The sequence below is a fragment of the Xenopus laevis genome, chromosome 5L, assembly GCF_017654675.1.
Source record: "Xenopus laevis strain J_2021 chromosome 5L, Xenopus_laevis_v10.1, whole genome shotgun sequence".
NCBI classification, from domain to species: Eukaryota; Metazoa; Chordata; class Amphibia; order Anura; family Pipidae; genus Xenopus; species Xenopus laevis.
The window spans coordinates 23,991,233-24,000,361 of record NC_054379.1 but is presented as its reverse complement, the minus strand read 5'-3'; the positions used below and the strand labels follow the sequence as shown (position 1 = coordinate 24,000,361).

The following is a 9,129-nucleotide window of genomic DNA, read 5'->3' as shown; positions in this document are numbered from 1 at the left end:
ACTCCCCCTCACGTTTGATTCAGCCAACCTTTGTGCTTGTACGCAACACGCCCAGGTCCAGGCTAATATCATATGAACACATAACAGAACTTGAGGAGCATTTCGGCAGCTGAAATCACAAAACCTGCATTTATTGGGTATAGTACTATGCCCAATAAACAGGGGCGTAACTATAGAGGAAGCAGACCCTGCGGCTGCAGGGGGGCCCAGGAGGTATAGGGGCCCCATGAGGCCCTAATTCATGTACAATTTCAATAAATATTGGAGAAACAAATCAACCTCTAAACATTTTGGGGGCCTGAAAAATAATTTGCTGTGGGGCCCAGTAATATCTAGTTACGCCACTGCCAATAAATGAAGGTTTTATGAATTCAGATGCCGAAATTCTCCGCAAGATTGCTTGTTAACCCTTCTGTGTCCGACCGGTGCAGGGATAAAACCCAAATTGTTATGGTGCCAGGGAGGATGGCCAGGAAAAGAAAATCTCGTAAAGTTTTACCAGTGCATTATATTTGCATGTCCCTCTTTGTTATGGAGAAGGTTGCAAGTTCAGCATTGCAGCCCCTACTGGGAGGTGGGGGCAGCCAGTTACCAATCACTAGATGTCATTTAAAAAATATATTTATTTCTGGTGAACTGATAAAAAAAAGTAATTGGAAGGTTAATTTCCCCTTTAGTTGCACTATTCATCATACTGGTCTACTTGGATTCCAATACTTCATTTGCCAAACTAGTACCAGCTGGCGGCAACAATCCAACAGCCTTACATTGTTGCCGTCCTCTGTTGTTACATTGCTACAGGTTTTATGTGAGGCTCCGGCCATGAAACAATGACTGAACTGTAAGTAGAGAACTGCCCCTCCCATTCCTAATTTTCCCTTTCATTGTTCTTTAGGAAACCGTCAGCCAATACCGATTTCTCTTATAAACGGTTTCTCTTGACTGTCTCCCCCCCCCATTGTCTCACTACTTCAGCCTCCCAGCGGTTTCCCATAGAAACCAGGAAAGTGCAGAGCAAGGGAGAGACGGTGTAACAATATAACCATAAGGGGCAGCACTGAGCTACTAACAGCTCCCAGTCCCGCGCCTTTTTAGACAAGTCCTAAATTCCATTTCATGCCTCACTTTCTGTTAAACCGCTTCGGTATAGAAAGCAACGAGCCGGTCATTCTGCTCTTTAACTGGCTCGGACTTCACAGATGGAAATATAAAGCTTCGCCATCTATAGAAAGAACTGCGCTGGCGCTATTAGCGTGTCAGATTGTGATTGAGAAAAATGTTCAGCTCAGGTATCTAAAGATCCCCCCAACTCAAAAATTCCTGAGAACAGCGATTCGGTTCACAGGCAGTTAATTAAATACCCACCCCATTAAACACAGCCCCTATTCACCACAAGAGCCGGTTACAGATCTTCCGGAGAGAAGGTGGCGGGCTCTTAAAAGAGCCTTTGTGTTGTTGGGAGTAGGACAAGGGAAGGAGCAGTTACTTGGCGCTGGTGTATTTGGTAACAGCCTTGGTGCCCTCGGACACGGCGTGTTTGGCCAGTTCCCCAGGCAGCAGCAGGCGGACCGCGGTCTGGATCTCCCGGGAGGTGATGGTGGAGCGTTTGTTATAATGAGCCAGGCGGGAGGCTTCCCCTGCAATGCGCTCAAATATATCGTTGACAAAGGAATTCATAATACCCATGGCCTTGGAGGAAATACCGGTGTCGGGGTGCACTTGCTTCATCACCTTGTACACGTAAATGGCGTAACTCTCCTTCCTGCTCTTTCTGCGCTTCTTCCCATCTTTTTTCGGGGTCTTAGTCACCGCTTTCTTGGATCCCTTCTTCGGGGCTGGCGCGGACTTTGCTGGTTCAGGCATTTTCAACAAAACTCAATATTCTTTGTCTCTATACACTGTATTGCTGATCGTTTTTATAGTCCTCTCATGCAAACGAGGCAGCTCTGTCTTTGAGTTTTCTATTGGCCATTTCTGTCACATGAGCTAAACGCCCACTGCAAAGACTACGTCAAAGCAGAAGCATACGCGACATTATCCAATCAACGCAAAGATTAGCCTTGTGATCTTTTGGTTAGTTCCTGTTAATACACGTCTGGCTTTGGCTGCTTGAAACTCACCCAATCAGCGAACAGGTACACTCTATAAATGAGCGATCCGGCGGCTTGGTGGTTATCGCTAGATTGTACTAGAATTTTGACAACATGTCTGGCAGAGGCAAACAAGGAGGAAAAACCCGCGCTAAGGCCAAGACTCGCTCATCTCGTGCTGGGCTGCAATTCCCAGTTGGTCGTGTTCATCGTCTGTTGAGAAAAGGCAACTATGCTGAACGGGTGGGAGCCGGAGCTCCGGTCTATTTGGCTGCAGTGCTCGAGTATCTGACTGCTGAGATCCTGGAATTGGCTGGGAACGCTGCCCGAGATAACAAAAAGACTCGTATTATCCCCAGGCATCTGCAACTCGCTGTGCGCAACGATGAGGAATTGAACAAACTGCTCGGAGGGGTGACTATCGCTCAGGGTGGAGTCCTGCCCAACATCCAGTCCGTTCTGCTGCCCAAGAAAACCGAGAGTTCAAAGTCCGCTAAGAGCAAGTGAGCTGCCCTGTCCCCAATCTGAATACAAAGGCTCTTTTCAGAGCCACCCACACCTGCTAAAAAGGCTGAGATTCTTCATATTTAGAGAAACTAAATTTGCTCATTGTTAACGACTGGTGTTTATATGAGGCTCCTGGGTATAAAAAAAAAAAAAACAACCATAACGCTACCCGTAACTGTCCCCCCGTGGAATCCGTATAATCCATATAATCCATTAGTACTGGATCTTTCTCACTTTGCCAAAACTTTTATTTCTTAGAATTCTAAGTTACATATGTGATCCACGTAGAAATACGTTTACGCATGATATTTGACACATGCAATGGTTTTAATCTGTTTTTACTGAACAGAACTTGCAATAGTAATCTACCTTGGGAGTTCGTCGTTTTTCATCTTTGGGGAACACGTTATTTTGGCGGCAATAAACGGTCACTTGCATAGAAATCATTAATTTAAATTAGCCAATAGCGCGTAAATATTGCACAGTGGGCGGGGTAGAGCAACCAATCGGGCATTTTACCCTGTAATGGTACATGGATAACTCCCGCCCATAGCCAGTAGCAATTTATTTCAAAGAGGCTAATGGGGGATTCCTGCGGTTTGTGTCCAGCTCTACTTTGCTGCAGTGAAAGTCTCTAAACAAATTGGCTGTATCGTGAGAGATGCCCAGCGACACAATATACTCAAGGAAGGCAGGGCGCACATTTACTGTACGGGGGGCACAATCCACAGTATAAAGTTATAATGGAGCTAGAAAAGAGTGCGCTCCAATCCATAAATAGGAGTGCAGCAACTACAATAGCTTAAGCACCATAAAGCATTAAATGAAAATCTAGAAGAAAATATATCTCGTTCAAAATATCACAACTCTTGAAATGAATGGGTGGGTGGGTGGCTCTGAAAAGAGCCTTTGAGTATAAGATTAATGGGCAGTAGAAGATTTAGCCTCCGAAGCCGTAGAGAGTGCGGCCCTGGCGCTTGAGAGCGTACACCACATCCATGGCGGTAACAGTCTTCCTCTTGGCGTGTTCTGTGTACGTTACAGCATCTCGGATGACATTCTCTAGGAAAACTTTAAGAACGCCACGAGTCTCCTCGTAGATGAGACCTGAGATGCGCTTGACTCCCCCTCTCCGGGCCAGGCGGCGGATGGCGGGTTTAGTGATACCTTGGATGTTATCCCGCAACACCTTCCTGTGCCGCTTGGCGCCTCCTTTCCCTAAGCCCTTTCCTCCTTTGCCGCGTCCAGACATGATGAGTAAAGATGCGTTCTGTACAAACTGCCTCGTCATTCACATCGCTACACCTTATATAGCACTAAAGTCGACCTGATAGGAAACTAGACATTTGGGCGGGGCTAATAACGCTTCCGTGTAGTTAGATTTTATTCTGTTTTCCACTCCCGTCAGCAAATAAACATTTAGAATATTTAGAAATCTTCCGCAAAGTGTGTGTTATTTGCTATTGAGTCTTTAATCGAAAAAATGATTCTCATCCAATGATAAACACATTGTCATGATGTATCATTGAAAGGTTTGGGGAATCAATGATGTGCTAATTATATGGAATCTAGTTTTTATTCTCCACCTATATTTCGCTTATTCAGGGGCGTAACTATAGAGGAAGCAGACCCTGCGGCTGCAGGGGGTCCAGGAGGTATAGGGGCTCCATGAGGCCCTAATTCATATACAATTTCAATAAATATTGGAGAAACAAGTCAACCTCTAAACATTTTGGGGGCCTGAAAAATAATTTGCTGTGGGGCCCAGTAATATCTAGTTACGCCACTGCGCTCATTAACAGATTCTTATGAACCTGAACCAACTGCGAATTTCCAGTGTTACTTTGGGGCAATACACGATTTAATTTCATTTATAGAATGCCGGAAGAAATTTAGAGAAACAATATTTACAAATTACAAGATGATGAAATGAAGAAATGATTTTAAGTTTTAAATTTGCCCAATGGTACACGATTAGGAATTTCTGTCCTCTCTGCTAGTTTAAAAATATTGTTGACCTCCTATTGGCCCATTTGAAGCTCTTGGTGATATCAGAATTACAATCTTTGTAAGTGACTCATCGTCTCTGACGGTCTTAATTCTGTAAACAAATCTGCGAGATTTATTCGTTTATCTAATTAATCTACCGGTATGTTTTTTAGGTGTAATCAGTACGATTGCCCAAGTGCCCAAACACTTTTTTTAATCTGCATGTGATGTGACACTAGGTGGCGCTGATAATACTTAGATCAATCTACCACAACATCGCTCAGACCGGCCTCTGCTCCTTGGTTCGGTTGCTAATATGTTACATTCACGGGAAGGATGTCCGTACAGAAATGTCACATTCTACCGGTTATACGGCGGGACTGATGGGAGTTTAGCACTGGGGTCGACGACTATTACAATGTAAATACTTGAAAAACGAAGATCCCACAATAAAAGTTGCAGGTCTAGAAGCTAGTTAGATATAACGCAGATGTTCGTATTAGCCCTTATGTTTGTGGATAACAGCGGGATATCGGGGCAAGTTTGAAAACAAACTAAAGCATTAATACTGCCGGTACCACAGCTGTTGCCGCTGTTCGAAATCGGTTCTACACAAGGATCTCACGGGCTTCCCGAATGAACAGATATTGGAGCGTTCAACTCATTTAATTTGGGATTTGGTGGCTCTGAAAAGAGCCTTTGTGTTTAGTAAGAAAAGTCGCAACTGTATCTAAGCTCTCTCGCCTCGGATCCTGCGGGCCAACTGGATATCCTTGGGCATGATGGTGACCCTCTTGGCATGGATGGCGCACAGATTGGTGTCCTCAAACAAGCCAACCAGATAAGCCTCGCTGGCCTCCTGCAGAGCCATGACGGCCGAGCTCTGGAAACGCAAGTCAGTCTTGAAATCCTGAGCGATCTCACGAACGAGGCGCTGGAAAGGCAATTTGCGAATCAGCAGCTCAGTGGATTTCTGGTAACGTCGGATTTCTCGGAGAGCGACAGTACCTGGGCGGTAACGATGTGGCTTCTTGACACCCCCAGTGGCCGGAGCGCTCTTCCTGGCTGCCTTAGTGGCCAACTGTTTGCGAGGAGCCTTCCCTCCGGTGGACTTGCGGGCGGTCTGTTTAGTACGAGCCATAGCTATACAATGCAACTAAAAATGTTATGAAGCGAATCGCTTCCTGCGTCTTATTTATACACAGTTTCTCGTTTTTCATTGGCTACCTAAATTAAGTCATTGACTGAACTCGAATCTTATTGGTTGGCGGGAAGGCTAAAACTCGAATTTGATTTGCTGCTCATTAACCAGTCGTTCTGTGACGTAATTATACCCTGGCGAGAAGGCTAGAATTCAAATTTAAAAGAGCCCGCTCTAAATATTCTTCTTTGATTTGCTAATAAGGAACTTGAAGTCATGTAAATCGCAATTCTTTTTGGACCAGTGAAAAAACCCTGCCATAGCCAGCCCGCCAAAATAATCTCAGTCTCTATTAGGCACGGTCAGTGTCCCATTCTTATATTCCGTTTAGATAATCTCAGATTGTAATGTAGCCGGCGCCTTCCCGTGAAGGTGTATTAATCTCACATTTCAGTTTAAAACAATTGCACAGAAATAGATCATACCTCAATAAACGAACATTGATTGGCACCTTCCAAATCCAATCATAACGCATGGATTCAATTATCAAAATAAAGACGTAACTTTTATTCCGGGAAGTCATTAAAACTGTCCAAAATCAGCCGTGGGTACAGCAAGAGAAGGATATAAATGTATCCAGTACAAGTCCCTTCCGTTCATATACAGTTGTATCCAATATTAATAGAGAGATAAAGCGAGAGTTAAAAAGGGGGAGGGGAGACTGGGATCATTCACATTCCCAGGGTGCTTAAACCCAATCCCCCAAAGGAAAGGAGAAATTTGAGCACAGTAAGTGGAGTCTAAATTGTTAAATGTACAGCTTTATTACAGACAAAATCGGCCTATATTAGTCTTAGAAACATCCAGCTGGATTTCACAATCATTTTTAAAAAGCACAGCAGGAAACCCGAAGCATTTTGGAAAGCATTGAAGTACTTATGTGAAATACGTGCAATTGGCCACACGGTGGCAGTGTAAGACTGTAAATTTGCGCAGTGAGTTGCGTGTGATTCAAATAAGGGGAAAATGGAGCGGAGGTACAAAAGTATAATTTGATGGGAGAGTCGGGTGATATTGGAAACCCTTCCCGTGAGATAATTAACCCATTGATACAGTATCAGCTCTTTTAATGGAGGAAGTGGTGGCTCTGAAAAGAGCCTTTGATGGGATGAGCGGGGTTGCGGCCACATCTTTTTACTTCTTTTTAGGCGCAGGCTTCTTGGCTTTAGCCGCTTTGGCGACTTTGGCTTTTGCTGGGCTCTTGGCAGCTTTTGGCTTGGTGGCCTTTTTAGCGGGACTCTTGGCCACCTTCTTGGCTTTAACAGCCTTCGGTTTCTTGGGGCTTTTGGCGGCCTTTGCCGGTTTCTTCACCTTCTTGGGGCTCTTTGCTGCTGCCGAGACCTTCTTGGGCTTTTTCGGGGACTTGGGCGCCTTCTTTGCCCCGGCTGCTGGTTTCTTGGCTTTGGGCGCCGCTGGCTTCTTCTTGGCCGCCTTGTCCTTGGTCTCCAGTTGCTTCTTGTTGAGCTTGAAGGATCCGGAGGCTCCGCTCCCTTTGACTTGGGTCAGAGTCCCCTTAGTGACCAAGGCCTTGAGAGCCAGCTTGAGGCGGCTGTTGTTCTTGTCCACATCGTATCCTCCGGCAGCCAGAGCCTTCTTGAGAGCGGCCAGGGACACCCCGCTGCGCTCCTTAGAGGCGGACACGGCTTTGACGATCAGCTCAGACGCGCTGGGCCCGGAGGGTTTCTTGGCTTTTGCGCCTCCCGCTACTTTCTTCGGTTGCTGCTTCTTTGTCTTCTTGGCAGCGGCTGGTTCTGCCGGGGGAGCGACAGGAGCGGACTCAGATGTAGCTGTCATTCTTGATCCAATTCACTCACACGAGCTAAAATCTAATATCTTTAGTTTCCCGACCTCCTTATATTCAGCTTTTCCGGGTCGCTGATTGGTCAGCTCTCAGAGTTCGACTTTAGTTCTTATTGGGTGATTATACAAACCCCGCCCATGTATTGTCGCTTGTGGAAGCTTTGGGGCATATGTCGGTTTGTGTTTCCAGAGTCTGAAAAATGGGGGGTTTCTCTTCTCTCTGATGATAAATGCGCCCAGTTTGTGTGGGATCCTGTTCCCTAGTATATGCCCGTGCCCACTAAAGGGCTTATTTGGTCGCTGGTTACAGAGATTGGCCGGAACAGCTCAGGTTTATTCAAGATTCTCCCTGGAAAAATTCCGGTTCTTTTCGTGGGCTCATTTCTAACACATTTGTATCATGTTCCATAAATTCTTTCTCTTCCACGGTCCCCCCCAGAGATAGAGGAGCCCCCCGGGTACAATATGGGCAGATGTGGTTGAGAGGGGAGGCAATAAGGGGAATGTGTGGGCTCCGGACTCCCAGACAAGTAACACAGTGCAGGAGGCTTTGCTGTGGGATCTGGAGTGCAGCACTCAGGGGAGGGTCCCACTCACTGCACTGGATTTATTTTGTTCTAACATTATAGATCAGGGATCCCCCAACCTTTTCTACCCACAGGAAGCTTATTTTGGCAGTACAATTAAAAAAGAAGTGTCTGCTGTGCAGCAACAACATCCAAGGGGCTTGTGAGCAACATTTTGCTCATGAGCCACTGGTTGAGTGCCACTGTTATAGATACTGAGCCCTCACTGCTCCCCATTATGGGTACAGGGGGAAGGGACACAGTATACAGTACACAGAATAAATGTATTTTGGGCAGTGCCAAGTGGGGTGCCAGAAACAGTTGCACCTTCCAGTAAGGATGAACTGTTTTCCAGGGTTCAAAGCAATTTAATTAACTTGTGAGAAATGTGTCCAAAACGTGCCTGGAATCTCAGTTTGGGCATTGTTCTAATAAATGTGGTCGTTAGAGAGAAATGTTTTGGCTGAAAGAAATAGGGACTGGTTCTCTTGCAGAACAGTGGGGTCTATTTTTCCTTAGCATTGGTAGTTCCAGACTGGACTGGAACCAGGACTAGGCAGAAGAGACACGTGCCAAGAGTGAAACAGTGTGGGAAACTAGTCACATAGCTCTTCTGCCTGCCTCCCTCCTAGTTCTTCTAGCCCAACTGTATCTTAGGCCATCAGCGCAGTGAGGCACCAGTGGTTGTGAGTTGACTGGGGAGGATGAGGGGCAGTGTTTTATCTGGTGTTGGTTATGTGATGAGGGGGATAGGGTGGCACTTGGAGGCCAATGATTGCCTTAGGGTGCCCTTACCTTTTGGTCTGGCACTGGTCACAAAACAGAAGGAGGAATATTTGGTCAGTATTCTGCAGTGTGCCCTGTGAAGACACAATGACTTATTGGCTGGTTGGCAAGGGTTGGAAGGAAAGGTTGTGGGACAGCTGGGGATGGCCAGGAGAGGAACATGACTTTGCAGCAAATGTTTAAAAACCCC

The 9,129-nt window shown here is 45.9% G+C and overlaps 4 protein-coding genes across 4 annotated transcripts; 1 reads left to right on the top strand and 3 right to left on the bottom strand.

Moving 5' to 3' along the window:
• Window positions 1-1,427: 1,427 nt before the first annotated feature.
• Window positions 1,428-2,015, bottom strand: LOC108705673 (histone H2B 1.2). The gene has a single exon (XM_018242548.2). It carries the CDS (start codon window positions 1,861-1,863, stop codon window positions 1,483-1,485), a length of 381 nt encoding a protein of 126 aa, XP_018098037.1. The 5' UTR covers window positions 1,864-2,015; the 3' UTR covers window positions 1,428-1,482.
• A 127-nt stretch (window positions 2,016-2,142) lies between these two features.
• LOC121393617 (histone H2A type 1-like) lies at window positions 2,143-2,644 on the top strand. Its single transcript, XM_041562611.1, has one exon. It carries the CDS (start codon window positions 2,205-2,207, stop codon window positions 2,595-2,597), a length of 393 nt encoding a protein of 130 aa, XP_041418545.1. The 5' UTR covers window positions 2,143-2,204; the 3' UTR covers window positions 2,598-2,644.
• A 2,593-nt stretch (window positions 2,645-5,237) lies between these two features.
• Window positions 5,238-5,767, bottom strand: LOC108705672 (histone H3). The gene has a single exon (XM_018242547.2). The coding sequence runs from the start codon at window positions 5,725-5,727 to the stop codon at window positions 5,317-5,319; it is 411 nt and encodes a 136-aa protein (XP_018098036.1). The 5' UTR covers window positions 5,728-5,767; the 3' UTR covers window positions 5,238-5,316.
• Window positions 5,768-6,273: 506 nt separating this feature from the next.
• LOC121393615 (histone H1B-like) lies at window positions 6,274-7,627 on the bottom strand. Its single transcript, XM_041562609.1, has one exon. The coding sequence runs from the start codon at window positions 7,579-7,581 to the stop codon at window positions 6,922-6,924; it is 660 nt and encodes a 219-aa protein (XP_041418543.1). The 5' UTR covers window positions 7,582-7,627; the 3' UTR covers window positions 6,274-6,921.
• Between the last annotated feature and the right edge of the window lie 1,502 nt (window positions 7,628-9,129).

What these genes read in the sequence shown, in the direction of transcription:
- LOC108705673 (XM_018242548.2), bottom strand. Translation starts at nt 1,863, where the DNA reads ATGCCTGAACCAGCAAAGTCCGCGCCAGCCCCGAAGAAGGGATCCAAG.
- LOC121393617 (XM_041562611.1), top strand. Translation starts at nt 2,205, where the DNA reads ATGTCTGGCAGAGGCAAACAAGGAGGAAAAACCCGCGCTAAGGCCAAG.
- LOC108705672 (XM_018242547.2), bottom strand. Translation starts at nt 5,727, where the DNA reads ATGGCTCGTACTAAACAGACCGCCCGCAAGTCCACCGGAGGGAAGGCT.
- LOC121393615 (XM_041562609.1), bottom strand. Translation starts at nt 7,581, where the DNA reads ATGACAGCTACATCTGAGTCCGCTCCTGTCGCTCCCCCGGCAGAACCA.